The following is an 18,465-nucleotide window of genomic DNA, read 5'->3' as shown; positions in this document are numbered from 1 at the left end:
GTAGGTGAGTGGCCGAAGGAGTGATATTAGGGGGGTGATTACACCTAGTATGAACAATGATTAAATACTGGGGAAACGTAGTAATACTGTAGAGTTAGAGAGTAGGAAGAAAACATAACTTAGGTAACGGGAAGGGAAAATATATAAGAATGGGGTTTTAATTGGGTTTGTATGCTATGCTTGTTATTTAAATTTACTGTACTGAGTTATATGTACTAATTTTTTATTATTTACAGATGAAGTAGAAATAGAGTCAGGATCGGAGTTGTCGGTTTCCGAACTTAACATATAGATAAAATGGAACAGGGATTACTACCGATAGAATTGGAAACTTAAATAGTTGGTAGTAATGTAAATCGTATGTAAACCAAGGATGTATGAATTTGTACTCTACTGTATTGATGTGTTTACAGTTGAGGGTTTCTATTTGACATTAAATAATAGGTTGTGGTAGTTTCCTTTATGTGTGTGTGACTAATTTGAAATAAGATACGAGTATTCTGTATATTGAACTGTTTGAGACTACGCCGTTAATGTAATGCCCAAACAATTGGGCATTTTCGTAATTTTCTTATTTAGTGTATTTATTAAGTTTAATTAAAAAAAAAGAGCGCCACGTCAGCAGCCACGTCAGCAGGCCCAGTCAGCAGTCCTGGCCAACCAGGACCTGCCGCGTGGCAAGACCACGTCGACCCGGAGACGGGCCACGTTGGCGATCCGCGTACGCGCGATAGGACGGCCCAGATGCGTCCCCGCGCGCACAGACGGTCCAGATCAAGCGTGCGCACGGACGGCCCAGATGCAATCGCACAGACGGCCCAAATGCACGCGCACGGACAGCCCAGATTAAATAAAAAACGGACGGCCCAGATTAAATCAAAATAGACGGTTGAGATCAAAAGGTAAAAGGGTATAAATAGAACCCCCACACCTGACCACAAAAACCCTAGCCGCCTGCCCTTGCCGGAGAAGACGAACCAGACGCTGGAGAAGCCGGCCGCCGCACCGGGGAGATTTCCAACCGCTGATCGAGGTAAATTTCATACCCCCGACTCGTTTTTCCACGCTGAATTCTCCTGTGGCCAAATCGAAGCCAAAATCCCGGCCAAACGGCCAGAAAATACGGCAGAAACCCAGCGGCGCCGCCGCGCCCCTCTTCGGTTTTTGCCTCCGATGAGGCCCTTCCCGGCCTCCGTTTGATGCAATTTTTATATCACCGTGATCACCATTCTTTTCTCTACAGGTTGATCGGAGCCGAATCACCAAAACACGAACCTCACTGGAGAGCCGCCGCACCCGAGAGCACCGCCGCCGGTAAGCTTCGGTTTTTCGTAATTTTTTGGCCCCCCGAGGGCCCTAGGGTTGTTTTATCGCAGGGACCGATGCAAGTGTGGCCGAATTCGGGCGGAAACAGCCGAAAACGGCCAACGCGATGCGAATCGCCGCCGCGTCGCCGGAGCACGACGGAGCTGCCGTGCCGGAGTTACGATATTGGCCGAAAGGGGCCCTGGGCCTAATTTGGAATTTTTTTTGGAACACGTGCAGGTACCAGTAGTGCGTTTCAGTTCCCCGGGAAAAATTCAAGGAAAATTAGGGACAGCCTGTAAGCGTACTGTGAAGCCGTGTTCGGACCCCGAAACGAGTAAGGACCCCTCACCCTATTTCCTATCACGGTATTAAAGTTCAATAATGATAAAACGGTAATTCTTGAATCAACGAATGTGTGAAATTGCTTAAGGTCGCTAATGGAGCCCGAGTCTAGTGTGTTTGTCGGTTAACTGTTATTTGGCATATTTTACAGTTTTAAATGCAGTATGAGGTTTGATGTTTTCATTTTATTGTTTCGTGTGCATATTTTACTGTTTTATTGATTATGGGTTGAATGACTGAGAAACCGATGCTGTATGTTGTCTTGTTTGGCATAAATTATTGTTTTACTTGTTTGCGTGTGAATTGATGATGCTGACTGAGGAAAAGGGGAATGAAAAGGTTATGTAAATTGATAATTGTATAATGTGATCAGCCTAACTAGATATCCTGGGAGATGGTGGACGGGGTATTGAGGTTTATAGTTTTGGCGCCCATACCGGACGGGGTATGGGGACGGCCCTGGAATCTGATTACAAGTGTTAAGGGTTCACGGGTAGCGGGACCCCTATGGATCCCCATGGATACTAGTAGGCTGGTAAAAGAGGAAAAATATGTTGTGTAATAATTGAATTACAAAAGGCGTGATAAGTACTATGTTATACAGTTCATATGACTTCATGATGATGATAATGTTATTGCTTTCGTATATTGTTTTATGAATTTCACCGAGATAAGTGGATGGTAAAGGTTTTATTATTGATAAAAGAATTTGTGGTAAATTATGTTCCATTGGTCTTTTTGTGTTTTCTACCCACCTTTACCTCCGTGACGGTGAGATATCGTGATGTCTTTACTGGGCTAGTGTAGCTCATTCCTTATTTAATCATTTCAGATCAGGAAGACATTGTTCCCGAGCCCGTTCCGCAGGAAGACGACGAAGGGGACGCCTAAAGACTCCATAGTCATATTCATAACTTTTACTTTCGAGTTTCTCTTTTAGCTAGTTTGATCTTTTATATTTTGAGCACGTTTTTGGTTTTAGTGTAAGGGATGTTAATCGAAATTTTGACTTCGCTTCCGCATTTGACATTTTTAATATATATATTTTATTTTAAATTTTCGGGGCCGTTACAGTTGGTATCAGAGCCGCATTTCCTCGGACCCATCCCTTACACAATAGCACCTTAAAGAAATACTCACCGATATATCGTTACTCAACCATTCCTTGTGAATGCAGGTACACGGAAATGAGGAGAGGAAGGCCCCCACTAAACCGAGCGGCCCAAGATAATTCGCTTCGGGAGGATTTAGATAGACTATTTGAGATGGTGGAAGCTCTCGTAGCTCCCCAGCAAAGGCGAGAGAAGAGAAAGGAGTTACCCGGACCTCCTCCGCTATCGCAGGTTGAGCCCCTGCTACACCAGGCTGATCCCGAGCCACCCCGCCAGCAGCCTGCTCCTCCACAGTACCACCCGGCACCACAACCGCGGTACGACCTGGTACCACAACCACGGTGCCACCAAGCGCCGCCACAGCACATTCCAGTACCCCCACCACATCAGCAGGTGCCACCACAAGGTCCCCCAGTTTACCCTCAGCCGGCCCCAGTCCCTCTACCACGGGACTCCGCTCCTTCCTTGATCGACCCCGACTTCATAGAGAGGTACAGAAGACTGAACCCTTCTACTTTTACAGGGGGATCCTCTTTTGAAGAGGCCCAATACTGGCTGGCAGAGACTGAGAGAGCTTTCGAGACCTTGGGAGTAGTTCCTGAGCAGAGGGCTGCCATTGCCTCCTACATGCTGGTAGGGGAAGCAGTACGCTGGTGGGAGCTCAAGCGAACCACCCTGCCTACACCAGCTACTTGGGAGCAGTTCTTAGCGGCCTTCCACGCGGAGTATCTCCCTAAACACATCCAACACCTAAAGGAAATGGAGTTTGCTCAATTGGTCCAGGGAAACATGACAGTGTCGGAGTATGCCCGTAAGTTCCTAGAGCTGGGCCGACATGCCCCGGAGACATTGATGGATGAGGGCCGAAAGGCTAGGAAATTCCAGTGGGGTCTCCGCCCGGAGATCAGACAGCACTTACTGGTGATGGAGCTCGAGACATATTCAGCAGTCCTGGCAAAGGCGCAGATCATAGAAAGGAGCTTCGACACCCACCCTCAGCTAGCGGGGAGTTCCCGACCCTCAGCCCCGCTCTGCAGGCCAGCACCTACCATGCCTGTCCAACCCAGTAAGTGGCCCAGACCCGCCATCCAGGCCCCTCCTCAGGCTACGGGGGCAGCACGTGGGAAGATCTGCCAGTACTGCGGCAGGGATCACGGGGACCGACCCTACTACCGCCTCAATAACACCTGTCGCATATGCGGCAATGCCCAGCATTATGCAAGGGAATGCCCTAGGAACCAGAATCAAAGAAGGCCTCCAATCTAGGGTAGAGTTTACAATCTTACCCAGAAGGATGCCGACGCAGACTCGGACGTGGTACATGGTTTGTATACTATCTCTGGCCACATTGCTCATGTTTTGTTTGATACTGGTGCATCACATTCTTTTGTTTCACATGTTCTTGCTTCCAAAATTTGAGTATCACCTGATAGACTTGATTCATTATTGCTTGTATCTACCGCTGGGGGGGAGACATTGTTAGGAGAGGTTGTCTACAGGACATGTGCCGTGGAGATAGCAGGTATGAAATTGAGGGTAGAACTGATAGGGTTAGACACAGGGGATTTTGATGTAATCCTAGGAATGGATTGGCTAGCGGCGTATCACGCTACCATAGACTGCTTTAACAAAAAGATTGTATTTAATCCTCCCAACGAGGAGTCATTTACAAGTTAATAAAATTATTCAGTACTGATTTCCCCTAATGGCAAGTTTTTCTTAATACCCAGTGCCTTAATCTTGTATTTTCTCTAACTAGGAAAACCCAAGAAAGAAGTTTGTATCCAAGAGATTTTAGTAGTCCGAGACTTTCCAGATGTATTTCCGGATGAACTGCCCGGTCTACCAGCGGACAGAGAGGTCGAGTTCACCATAGACTTACAGCCATGTACCCAGCCCATCTCGGTTGTTCCTTACCGAATGAGCCGCATCGAGATGGAAGAACTAAGGAAACAGATCACTGAGCTACAAGACAGTGGTTTCATTAGACACAGCGTTTCCCCATGGGGTGCCGGGGTTACCTTTGCAAGGAAGAGAGATGGAACGTTGAGACTGTGCATTGATTACAGAAGAATAAACAAGGTAACAATTAAGAACAAATATCCTCTTCCCCGGATTGATGACCTTTTCGATCAGTTGCAGGGTGCACGGGTCTTTTCTAAAATAGATCTACGATCAGGTTACCATCAGGTAAAGGTAAGAGCAGAAGACATCCCCAAGACGGCATTCCGAACTAGGTACGGACACTATGAGTTCCTAGTCATACCGTTTGGGCTGACCAACGCCACGGCCATCTTTATGGATCTAATGAACAGGATTTTCAGAGAGTTCTTGGATCAATTTGTCATCGTGTTCATCGATGATATCTTAGTCTACTCAAAAAGTAGAGAAGAACATGCTCATCATCTTGCCCAAGTCTTACAGATACTCAGGGAAAAGAAGTTGTATGCAAAGTTGAGCAAGTGTGGATTTTGGCTCGAGCAAACCGCCTTCCTAGGACATGTTATATCGAAGGAAGGGGTGTCAGTGAACCCCGAAAAGGTTGAAGCGGTACTTGGTTGGGAAAGGCTGATAACAGTTAAGGAAATTTGCAGTTTCCTGGGGATGGCAGGTTATTACCGTCGGTTTGTCGAAGGGTTCTCTAGTCTAGCAGCTCCTCTAACCCGACTCACAAAGAAGAATGCAAAGTTTGAATGGAATGAGAACTGCGAAAGGAGTTTTTCAGAATTGAAGAAACGACTGACTACTGCACCCGTGCTGACTCTACCGAGTGGATCAGGAGGGTATACAGTTTATAGTGATGCCTCCTATCTGGGCCTGGGTTGTGTCCTGATGCAGCATGGAAAGGTTATAGCATATGGGTCTAGACAGCTAAAGAATCATGAGAAGAACTATCCTACCCATGACTTGGAGCTTGCCGCAATCATACACGCCTTGAAAACCTGGCGCCATTATTTGTATGGAGAGACCTTTCAGATCTACACCGATTATAAGAGTTTGAAGCACATCTTCACTCAGAAGGATCTCAACATGCGTCAGAGAATGTGGATGGAGCTCCTCAAGGACTATGATTGTGACATCCTATACCATCCAGGTAAGGGCAACGTAGTAGCTGATGCCCTCAGCAGGAAAAGTGCAGGCACCCTAGCCCATTTGATGGTTTCAGAGTGCAGGTCCATTGGGGCCACGCAGCAGGTTTGACTGCGAGATCTGAAGAGGGCCACATGTTTGGGCCACCTAGCAATCCAACCCGAGTTAATCCAAAGAATAAAGGAAGCCCAGTCAGTTGATCCCGCCCTAGTAACCCGCAAGAAGGATGTAGAACAGGGAGTGAGCTCAGAATTTCAGATCTCTGCCGACGGATTGATTCGTTTCAAGGACAGAGTGTGTGTCCCAAGCGACAGTGAGTTAAAAAGAGACATCATGACGGAGTCCTATAGTTCAAGGTTTGCCATGCATCCAGGAAGTACAAAAATGTACCAAACTATGCGACCTCGGTTCTGGTGGAATGGGATGAAGAGAGATATAGCTGACTTTGTATCCAAGTGCTTGGTATGTCAACAGGTCAAAGCAGAACATCAACGCCCAGGTGGGTTACTTCAGCCTTTACCGATTCCAGAGTGGAAATGGGAACATATCACCATGGACTTCGTATCGGGACTACCCAAGGCACGATCGGGACATGATGCTATATGGGTAATTGTTGACCGACTCACTAAGTCTTCCCACTTCCTGGCCATCAGAATGACTGATTCTTTGGACAAGTTGGCAAGAATGTATATCCGGGAGATAGTCAGACTGCATGGAGTCTCAGTGACAGTGGTATCTGACAGGGACCCCAGATTCACTTCTCGGTTTTGGAATAGTTTCCAGCAAGCTATGGGAACAAAGCTGTCTCTTAGTACTGCCTTCCACCCCCAAACTGATGGACAATCAGAGAGGACAATTCGTACGCTGGAGGATATGCTCCGAGCTTGTGTCCTTGACTCCGGGGGCCATTGGGACTACCATATACCCCTGATAGAGTTTGCCAACAACAACAGCTACCAAGCAAGCATCGGCATGGCCCCATATGAGGCGCTATACGGGCGCCCGTGCAGGTCACTGATTTGTTGGGAGGAAGTGGGCGATAGAAGATTGTTCGGCCCGGAGTTGGTAGAGGAGACCACGTCCAAGATAGTTAAAATCAAGAAGAATATTCAGACAGCTCAGAGTAGGCAGAAGAGTTATGCAGATACCCGGAGGAGAGACCTAGCTTTTGAGAAAGGCGACTGGGTGTTTCTTAAGGTCACTCCTTTCAAGGGAATTAGTAGGTTCGGCAGGAGGGGAAAATTAAACCCCAGATATATTGGACCCTTTGAAATCTTAGACAAGATTGGTACCGCTGCCTACAGACTTGCACTGCCTCCTGAGCTCTCCCGGGTTCATAACGTGTTTCACGTATCTATGCTACGTAAGTACAACCCGGACCCTTCTCATGTCTTGGCTCATGAACCGCTTCCACTCCAAGAGGACTTGTCTTATGAAGAAGTACCGGTCGGTATCATGGACCGAGAGAGCAGAATACTCCGCAACCGGGAAATATCATTTGTAAAGGTCGTGTGGCAGAACCACACGCCCAGGGAGGCTACTTGGGAACTGGAATCAGAATTTAGAGCCCAGTATCCCCATCTGTTCGATCAAGAGTAAGATGCAAATTTGGGGGACCAAATTTCTTTAAGGGGGGGAGAGTTGTAACGCCCAAACAATTGGGCATTTTCGTAATTTTCTTATTTAGTGTATTTATTAAGTTTAATTAAAAAAAAAAGAGCGCCACGTCAGCAGCCACGTCAGCAGGCCCAGTCAGCAGTCCTGGCCAACCAGGACCTGCCGCGTGGCAAGACCACGTCGACCCGGAGACAGGCCACGTTGGCGATCCGCGTACGCGTGATCGGACGGCCCAGATGCGTCCCTGCGCGCACGGACGGCCCAGATCAAGCGTGCGCACGGACGACCCAGATGCAATCGTACGGACGGCCCAGATGCACGTGCACGGACGGCCCAGATTAAATAAAAAACGGACGGCCCAGATTAAATCAAAATGGACGGCTGAGATCAAAAGGCAAAAGGGTATAAATAGAACCCCCACACCTGACCACAAAAACCCTAGCCGCCTGCCCTCGCCGGAGAAGACGAACCAGACGCCGCCACCCGCCGCCGCACCGGAGAGATTTTCGACCGCCGATCGAGGTAAATTTCATACCCCCAACTCGTTTTTCCACGCTGAATTCCTCTGTGGCCAAATCGGAGCCAAAATCCCGGCCAAACGGCCGGAAAACACGGCCGAAACCCAGCGGTGCTGCCGCGCCCCTCCTCGGTTTTTGCCTCTATGAGGCCCTTCCCGGCCTCCGTTTGATGCAATTTTTATATCACCGTGATCACCATTCTTTTCTCTACAGGTTGATCGGAGCCGAATCACCAAAACACGAACCTCACAGGAGAGCCGCCGCACTCGAGAGCACCGCCGCCGGTAAGCTTCGGTTTTCCGTAATTTTTTGGCCCCCCGAGGGCCCTAGGGTTGTTTTATTGCAGGGACCGATGCAAGTGTGGCCAAATTCGGCTGGAAACGGCCAACCCGATGCGAATCGCCGCCGCTTGCGGCGGCGTCGTCGCCGGAGCACGGCGGAGCCGCCGTGCCGGAGTTACGATATTGGCCGAAAGGGGGCCTGGGCCTAATTTGGAATTTTTTTGGAACACGTGCAGGTACCAGTAGTGCGTTTCAGTTCCCCGGGAAAAATTCAGGGAAAATTAGGGACAGCCTGTAGGCGCACTGTGAAGTCGTGTTCGGACCCCGAAACGAGTAAGGACCCCTCACCCTATTTTCTATCACGGTATTAAAGTTCAATAATGATAAAACGGTAATTCTTGAATCAACGAATGTGTGAAATTGCTTAAGGTTGCTAATGGAGCTCGAGTCTAGTGTGTTTGTCGGTTAACTGTTATTTGGCATATTTTACAGTTTTAAATGCAGTATGAGGTCTGATGTTTTCATTTCATTGTTTCGTGTGCATATTTTACTGTTTTATTGATTATGGGATGAATGACTGAGAAACCGATGTTGTATGTTGTCTTGTTTGGCATAAATTATTGTTTTGCTTGTTTGCGTGTGAATTGATGATGCTGACTGAAGAAAAGGGGAATGAAAAGGTTATGTAAATTGATAATTGTATAATGTGATCAGCCTAACTAGATATCCTGGGAGATGGTGGACGGACCGGGTTCGTAGGAAACCCTACCGGGATTGTGGTCTCTCATACCGGACGGGGTATGGAGACCCTATGTGTTTTGGTGCCCATACCGGACGGGGTATGGGGACGGCCCGTTTCACCCTCATACCGGACGGGGTATTGAGGTTTATAGTTTTGGCGCCCATACCGGACGGGGTATGGGGACGGCCCTGGAATCTGATTACAAGTGTTAAGGGTTCACGGGTAGTGGGACCCCTATGGATCTCCATGGATACTAGTAGGCTGGTAAAAGAGGAAAAATATGTTGTGTAATAATTGAATTATAAAAGGCGTGATAAGTACTATGTTATACAGTTCATATGACTTCATGATGATGATAATGTTATTGCTTTCGTATATTGTTTTATGAATTTCACCGAGGTAAGTGGATGGTAAAAGTTTTATTATTGATAAAAGGATTTGTGGTAAATTATGCTTCATTGGTCTTTTTGTGTTTTCTACCCACCTTTACCTCCGTGACGGTGAGATATTGTGATGTCTTTACTGGGCTAGTGTAGCTCATTCCTTATTTAATCATTTCAGATCAGGAAGACATTGTTCCCGAGCCCGTTCTGCAGGAAGACGACGAAGGGGACGCCTAAAGACTCCATAGTCATATTCATAACTTTTACTTTCGAGTTTCTCTTTTAGCTAGTTTGATCTTTTATATTTTGAGCACGTTTTTGGTTTTAGTGTAAGGGATATTAATCGAAATTTTGACTTCGCTTCCGCATTTGACATTTTTAATACACATATTTTATTTTAAATTTTCGGGGCCGTTACAATTAAAGGAAAAAAAAAAACGGGGCGTTACATACTTCATTATGAGTACGAGAAACCATTATGAGTTGAAGTCTTATAATTTATTTTTCTAAGTGAGTTTTTTGCATTCTTTAATAGAATATTTTTTTTAAAAAAAAATATATCAATTTATCAAACATAGAAAAATATTGTAATTTTTATTTTATCGACTTAGAGTAGTTTGATTTTTAAGGAAAATAGTTTAATTTAAATAAAAATATGGGTAATACTTATCTCATTTTCTCAATCCCTTCAAGAGGAAAAAAAAAAAAATGTAGCCACAACTTTCTTCTTCTCCGTGAAAATTGTCAAACAATTGGTGGCCATAAACACTCTCCCTTTTCTGCTCAGCTCATGGGGCTTTGATGGGGATGTACCCAGACAGGATCCACAACACGACACTCTACAAAACAGTCGACTTTGCTCCTTGAACTGACTCAGCAAGAATTTGGATTGAGCTGAGTTCAATGCGCGCTTTGTGTGGTTCCTCGGTCTCCACGGCATCATCATTTACACACAAAAATATCCACAATCTCCTGCCGTTTTGGAGAGCACTACATACTAAACACACATCAATATCTCATGTTTATTTTGATCACCCTCAAAATTATTTGTCCTTAAACCCCTTTCTTTCGCTACTTTGAACATCTTCTTTCCATGGCGTCTATCTCCAGAGTTCTCGTTAAAGATTGTAAATTCAATGCCAAGTGTGCTCCCTATGAAGCAACCCCTTCTTGCTTTCGTGCTAGGGGGATCAAAACTCATCTGGGTATCTTTCGTTTGTCTTTGTTCATATGCCTTTTTTACTTTCTGGGTGCTTGTTTGCAGATATGGTTCCGGTACTTGTTCCGGTTGTGCTTCGACTACTTATTTTGATTGTGGTTCGAATAATTTTTTTTATCGGTTTTGGCGCCTGATTTTCACCTTTGTTTTAATAAATAATTTCTGATTTGCATCTTCCAGATCTGAGGAGGGTGGTTTCTGCGCCTGGAAATGGAAAGGCTTTTTCCATCCAAAACGAGCAATGTCGTCCTTTTGTTGCTCTTACAGTCTCTTCATCCATCCCCAGAGCTTCGAGGTATCTCATTAGATTGAGGCCACAGTACCAATTGGTTATACTTCTTTAAGACAACTTGAATATTCTGTAGTTCGAATAATGAGTATCTCCTTTCACCATATCGTGGTTGGGATTCGTGTGCACCAAAATATTGGAGGTCTGACAACTATCTTGATGAAATAAGAAAAGCATTTAGAAACTAGAAACTCACTCAGTCATTCTTTAGGCTCCGGCACACTTCTCTTTGAAGAAGCTCACTCACCATTCTCTCAGTTGTTCCAAACACAGCTTTAATATGAATAATAAAAATATTAAGTGTGCATATGGAGTGGCTGTAATTTATGCTGTGAGTTTTAAAAGTACTCTTAAAATAGCTGTTAAAAGTTATTTGGTGTTTGTTAAAAATAGCCTTACTATAATATTTGACTAATTCTTCTAATCATGTGGAACTGATGTATTCAGGCCTTAATGATGGGGGAATCAAAAAGCTTTGTAGTTCTCCTTGTGCAAGGTCGAATAAATTGATATGTCCTGATTGTTCACAATTCCCATTTCCGACTAGTAAGACTGGCTCTAACATATCACATTGTTGGCAGCAAGCTGAATGTCTTAAACAGTCGGCATATTTTTTTCGGCTGTTTCTGAAAGACTCCTATCCAATATGTTATCAGCCGAGCAATTTGTTAGACTTTCATTTACTGTGTTTCAATCTTAATCACTCTGTTTATTGTAAAGCATTTCTTATGGGCTTCAATCTAAAGCTTTTTGAGAGGGAATTCCTTAGTTTTTCTAGCTTTCAATTCAGTTTGATAATTATCATTATATACTACTTGTGAATGATGCTTTCTTGGGCTGCACTTTGAGCTTTAGTATTAGTGCCTTAGGTTTTGAACTTGTGTGCTGTCAGATTTCCGTCGGGTTACATGCCATCTCTTCTTGGTGCACAAACTCTTATCTGTAAAATCTTGTACAGCGTAATAATAATGATCTTTATATTTTAGGAGCTCCCAAATTTTGTGCAAGGCAGCGACAAACATATCTGGAGATGTCCCAAGTAGCACTCCTAGGGGGATGACCCAGTACGAGAGAATAATTGAAACCTTGACAACACTTTTTCCAGTTTGGGTATGTGTTTCCAATAGTCTGTATGCTGGAAAAATTTTCAGCTTACTTTATTTATGCAATGTCACAGTTGAACTTCAATTTTGTGGACAGGTCATATTGGGAACTATTCTTGGTATATACAAGCCAGCTGCAGTAAGTTTTCTGTCCTTTTGTGCTGCTTTGGGGAACCGAGAGGGCAACTACCCTCTAACTAGTTACAGTTTTTGTATCTCACAGGTGACTTGGTTGGAGACAGACCTGTTCACCCTTGGCCTGGGTTTCCTTATGCTTTCAATGGGTTTGACACTGACCTTTGAAGATTTCAGACGATGTCTACGTAATCCATGGACTGTAAGAAGCAAAGAATTAACAAATAAGATTGTAGCTTACTAGCAGAATATGTGAACCACTTTTGTTATTTTTTTTTTTGTTTTTCTTCATTTTACCTATTCAACAATGTAGAGTTTTGGTTTTTTGCAGGTGGGTGTAGGATTCCTTGCACAATACTTGATCAAGCCTGTGCTAGGTTTTGTAATTGCAATGGTATTTGTCCATCAATTTCTGCTGAATGAACGTCTCATATTAGACTGATTTAGTCAGTCTTTATTAGCATTTCTTTATCTATGAAATCTTGGTTCAATTTTGATCACAGAAGAAACCTGGGATGAACTTATGATCTTCCACTATCTTTTGATAACTTTCAGAGTCTTAAACTCTCGGCTCCTCTTGCCACTGGCTTGATTTTGGTTTCATGCTGCCCTGGAGGTCAGGCATCAAATGTTGCCACTTATATATCAAAGGGGAATGTAGCTCTTTCTGTCCTTATGACAACGTAAGCTCAATGTTCATCCCTTCGTTCAAATGCACTGGATTGTAGAGTTTCTGGGATTCCAGAAATATTTCATTCCAGAAGCAGAATGTTTTTATCAGTTAGATTCTTTGGTTCTTAGATTTTGCTGCTAGCTGATTCATAGTCTGGAAAACACAATCAAATTTGTTATTACCAATGTTTGAAAAGTTTTATGAGAACCTTCAGAAACATTATTGTATATTTCAGGAAGAATGGTTGTTGGTCAATTCTTAATATGCTCCTTACATCGTATTTTTCTGGTGTTCATACTAGGGGAGAAGTCAGAATCCTTGCATTTGAAACTTACGCTGCTGTTCACCTGCCTATTCCTATTTCTTAAAGGAGGACAATGAAATTGGGATTTGTCCATGGTGACTTGAGACTACTCTGCCCCTCCATAGTTTACAATATTAACAGTTAGATCATGTAATTGTCATATAATTATATTTAAAGGGATCTAACAATTGATAATAGGGTTGTCTTGCTCTCTTTTCTGCCACCATAGTCGCAGCCTCGAAGTTGTTGTTTGATACTTGAAAGGTGTCCTGCAACTTCATCTGCTGAAATAACTTTGTTCCTTTCTTTTATGATTTATTGGCAATTTAATATGGCTTTTACGAGCCAAAACACTTTCTAGGGTGTTGAATATACTTCTCCCCTCAAACTAATGAAAATTTTGGATTTTTTTCTGGGTCATATTTGATCAAGGTTTGATAGTCTGCACGTATGCAGTGAAACACTTCCATGCAGTTGATATTTACTGACTGTTGATGTTTTGAGCTTTCTGTGTTATACCCTCTTTATACTTTGTTGATCAGTAAATAACATGATCTTCATGTTTCATAATTTTTGTGGAACTTCTGAAGATGTTCAACTATTGGAGCTATAGTGATGACTCCGCTCCTTACCAAGCTTCTTGCTGGTCAGCTTGTTCCAGTTGATGCTGCGGTGAGTTCAATCATGCTTTCTATAACTCCTTGGTTTGAGTTCCAGATTTCAGGTTGTAAATAGTCCAAAAAGCATATCCAATAGGTTAGACCTCCAAAAAAAGGGGAAAAAAAGGTCTTCTCTGTGGTTTCTTGTCCATGCACTAGATTGATTTGTTTTGCTGAGTGAAAGTTATTTTAATATATCAGTTGGAAGGTGATGAGAGTACCAAACATATGTAGGGCATTTGTTAATGACTAAGAGTCAATGAGTCATTAAGATTTTCAGTTTACTCCAAGTTAATGTGTGGTGATTCTACTTTGACATTTGCATTCTCTGAACATCTTTGCAGGGATTGGCTATTAGTACTTTCCAGGTTGTGTTGGTCCCAACAGTTATTGGAGGTACTAACGTGTGTTTACAGGTTCCATCTGTTACAGTTGGTCGGTTGATATAAGACATTTTTCTTTGTAGTATACAGATCATGGCTCATCTCAAAGTGCAAAATGATCTGGAAGTAAATAATTTCACTGTAATTTCTCCTTTATGTGGCAGTGTTATCAAATGAATTCTTTCCGAAGTTCACTGCCAAAATAATCACTGTGACTCCGCTAATTGGAGTAATTCTGACAACTCTGCTTTGTGCAAGCCCTGTAAGTTCTGAGATATCCCATACACTTCATAGTTTGTTGTCAAAGCATATGCATCTCAATTTCTAGACTATTTTGCTTTAGATGGAAACAGCTAATTCAATTCCTTCTTGTAAGATTGGGCAAGTCTCGGAAGTGTTGAAAACTCAAGGAGCACAACTTATAATGCCAGTGGCTATCCTACATGCTACTGCATTTGCTCTTGGTTATTGGATTTCAAAAATATCATTCGGTGAATCAACTTCTCGTACTATATCTATAGAATGTGGAATGCAGGTAAACAAGATGTCTTATGCTGTTGTCGAATATCATTTTATTTTAATAGTTTTAACAGTTACCGAAAACTAGGTCAATTAGGATTTTTAAAAAATTAACTCTTTTACATAATTGGATATTTTTGGTTTGGCTAGTGCTGGTTATTAGACAGTTTTTAAGGCTGATTCTAGAATAAACATAGAACATATTTGATCCAAATGTTAGATTAGTATATGACAATTTATTTGCACTGAGAAGCCGTTTAAGAGCAGTTACCTTGTATGAAGCTCCAAATTTCTCAGACTCTTGTTCTGCATCTTGCTAAATTTATATACTTATTTCTATGTTATATGAATCAGAACTTCAAATCCCTGATACTTGCTATATAATTTAAAACTCTGTTTCCCTTTTGTATTTATGCATGCAGAGCTCTGCACTTGGATTTTTACTTGCACAGAAACATTTCACAAACCCTCTTGTAGCTGTACCTTCTGCAGTTAGTGTTGTTTGCATGGCGGTATGTTTCTTCCATCCGAATTCTCTATTCCATATCTTTCCCTCCCCCGAACTTCTTGCAAGTCCTCGAATTAATTCTTTGTTAAGAGGAGTCAGAAATTAAATAAGAACTGAATCGAACAGGGTGTTAAGATTTTCAACATTGAATATAATTGTTTTTCATTGACTCCGTGCAGCTTGGTGGAAGCGCTTTGGCTGTCTTCTGGAGGAACAGGCCGATACCTGTCGATGATAAGGATGACTTCAAAGAATAAGATTGTTAGTCCTAGTAATGATTCTTCTTCTCCTTAAGAAGGATTTTTGAACAGTTCACAGCATAAAATTCTTTTCAAATGGAAAATTTTTCCCTGGTGAACTTAGTTGTAGTAATCTTTGAAGACAGCTGAGGTTTGGAATAAATAAATTTCATGAGAAGTGTTTTTATTTCAATTTTGAAACATTAAATTATAAATTATGAAAGACATGGGTTTTTTGGTTTATAGTTTATTATAAAGTTGGATCTTTATTGGTATCATATTAAACCGCGTTAATATGTTGGAATTTTATTTCAATTTAAGTGATACTAATTAGTTTTTTATATTAGATATTTAATGATAAGATGTTAGAGAGTTATTAGAATAATTTTTTAATTAATAATTATTAACTTTTGGTGAAATTTTATATTTCTTTTATTAAGTAATTTACATTTACATTTATCACAATTGATTTATAGGCTGTGAATGGTAATATTAAGTTATAAAATTTTTAATAATTACAAAGATAAATGCAATGTATGTATATAAAGTAAGTTGTTATTAGGTTAAGCACATTGTAATGATATTATTTATTTATTTATTTATATGAGATAATATATATTCGAATATATGGTTATCAATATATGTATTTAGTTATTTAATAATAATTATAATAAATTTATGTAACCAATAACTTTTTTATTTATGCTATTTTTATTTGTTTTTATAAAATAAGGTACCAATCAAGAATATAAATAAATTTAAAGAAGAAAAGAAGAAACTCCGTATTATTTGACTTTTGAAATATGTACGTTTATTTAAAGTTTGACATTCTCAAATTAACAAAAAAAAAAAAAAGAAGAAGCAAAATACAGAAAATGTCAAACTTATTCTCCTTGGTTACTAAAAATTAATTTAAAATAATACATCATCTTGTACCACAAAATAATATATATTTTATATGGTATCTTTATTTATTACATTATAACTTATATTATTTTAATTTATATAGAACAAGAAAAGATACCAATAAATCATAACAATAATGATATAGATAATTAATTTACATTCTTTATAGTTAACAAATATAAATTTTATTATAAACATTTTAAATTCAACAACAAAAAACTAAATATATATATATATATATATATATATATATCCGAATGATAACTTAGGCGTTAAGTTAAAACATACACCACTTCCCTACACCATGATTAGGTTTCTGTTGCCAGAAAGGCTCTTGATTACGGAACATATTTTGTCTTTTTCTCCATTTCTTTTTTAAATATATCATTCATAACATATTTTATATATTTTTTAAATCCATTAATTCATTAAACTATATTAAAGTGTCTGGATTAATAATTTTTATAAATAAATTTCTAGATTATTTTAGAACTGAATTTTTTTTAGTTGTTCCAAAATTTTTACTAAAATTTATATTTCAGAATTACAATTTATAATTAATTAAAAAGTGTTACACATTTATATATCTTTTAAAGTACAAAAATAGTTATATATTCTAACTAAAAAAATATATATCAGTTTCTAACGTGAAATATACTTAAAGAATCCTAACTTAATAATAAAAGTAAATTCAATAATTAAATTACTTGACGTTGAATTTTTAATATAGAAAACATATTTAAATGGCGAACAAATAATTAATATATTCAAACAGAAGTTACACTCTTTATATTAAGAGATACTAAATAATAATTAATGACAAAACGTCTAATTTTGTTTTTTTTTTTTATAATTTAATATTGTTAAATATAACATACATATTAATGATCATAAACGTAACACCCAGCAAGCCCAATGTCTCCTTCGGCCCAATAAAAAAAAAAAAAAAATCCACCTGAGCCCCAAACCTCAGGTCTTGCATGAATAGCCTCCCTTTTCTTCATTCTCATATGCAACACAACAAGGGTTTTTCCTCCTATTTGAATAGTGGTAAATGATAGTCAATTAATGTTTAGTATTTCATAAACGTAATGAAATCCTATCTGTTTCAACTTCTAACTTGATGATATGATAACAAACGGTATTCGACTGACACATTTTGAATAAAATTTAAAAATTACCGAATCGGTGGTATGTGACGGACAGATAATTGTATTTGTCATTGTACTATCATAAAATATGTTTAATTCACGTTATACCCTCCTAAATAAATGATTTTTTCAAACACATTTTAATTTTTTATTTCTTGAAATAATTTTAGATTGAATATAATAATATGTAATTACAACTATTTATTTTTAATATATAAATAATTTTATTTTTATTAAAATTAAATTAATGTGATAATATAAATAATAATTATTTATTTTATCAAATATAAAAATTTAATTTGATTACGTTTACTAGTTATTTATTTAAATATAAATTTAATTATATTCTTATATAATTTATTTTTTATTTTTCATTACATACTTCTTATATATCGTTTACTATTACATATAATAAGGTAGAGATAAATTAGTAATTTGACTGAAAATACAATCATATCATCCTATCATCCAAACAAAACAGCCGTCATTAACATACATTGATATATAATCATCTAAACATAAATTTTTTTGTCATTTTCATCATGTGCTATTATCATCAAATCACTGTGATTACCATATATTTACCAATCACTAAATTTATCCAAACAGGGCCTTAGGGTGAGGTTAGTAGAAAAAAAAGGTAGGAAGCTCGACTAAGGAGGAAAAGAGGTGAAACGACTCTCGAAAGGCTAACATGGAGGAGGTAGCGCGAGAGACCTCATCAGAGTACAACCACATAAGAGGGAGGTTGTTTGTCCATCACTGTGATCCGACACCACACTCGAAAACAAGAGGTAAGTAGATTTTGAATTTTAAACTCTATTGTGGTAATATATGTCAGAAATTCTACAGGTTTTGATTGCAAATGGTTATTGAGTTTGAAGAAAAAAATGGAGAGGATAATTAAGGGGACAATATGATCGGAGTGGTGGAGGAAGGAAACTACAGTCTGAACTAGAGTAGTAGGTTGAATACACTTGGAAT

General features: G+C 40.0%; 1 protein-coding gene across 2 annotated transcripts; it reads left to right on the top strand.

Moving 5' to 3' along the window:
- The first annotated feature begins 10,341 nt into the window (after positions 1 to 10,341).
- BASS2 (Sodium Bile acid symporter family) lies at positions 10,342 to 15,667 on the top strand. Of its 2 annotated transcripts, none has more exons than XM_022035322.2 (13): positions 10,342 to 10,598; positions 10,793 to 10,907; positions 11,888 to 12,011; positions 12,102 to 12,143; positions 12,228 to 12,341; positions 12,471 to 12,533; positions 12,695 to 12,822; positions 13,707 to 13,788; positions 14,120 to 14,171; positions 14,323 to 14,420; positions 14,535 to 14,693; positions 15,100 to 15,189; positions 15,365 to 15,667. In XM_022035322.2, the coding sequence occupies exons 1-13, from the start codon at positions 10,487 to 10,489 to the stop codon at positions 15,440 to 15,442; spliced, it is 1,257 nt and encodes a 418-aa protein (XP_021891014.1). In that variant the 5' UTR covers positions 10,342 to 10,486; the 3' UTR covers positions 15,443 to 15,667. The 2 variants fall into 2 exon arrangements, with proteins under 2 accessions (XP_021891014.1, XP_088063976.1); XM_088207850.1 differs by having other exon boundaries at positions 14,502 to 14,693.
- Positions 15,668 to 18,465: the final 2,798 nt, after the last annotated feature.

The sequence above is a fragment of the Carica papaya genome, chromosome 7 (genome assembly GCF_054855325.1).
Source record: "Carica papaya isolate Zhongbai chromosome 7, ASM5485532v1, whole genome shotgun sequence".
In the NCBI taxonomy this organism is placed as follows: domain Eukaryota; kingdom Viridiplantae; phylum Streptophyta; class Magnoliopsida; order Brassicales; family Caricaceae; genus Carica; species Carica papaya.
This window is presented reverse-complemented; position numbering and strand designations above follow the sequence as displayed.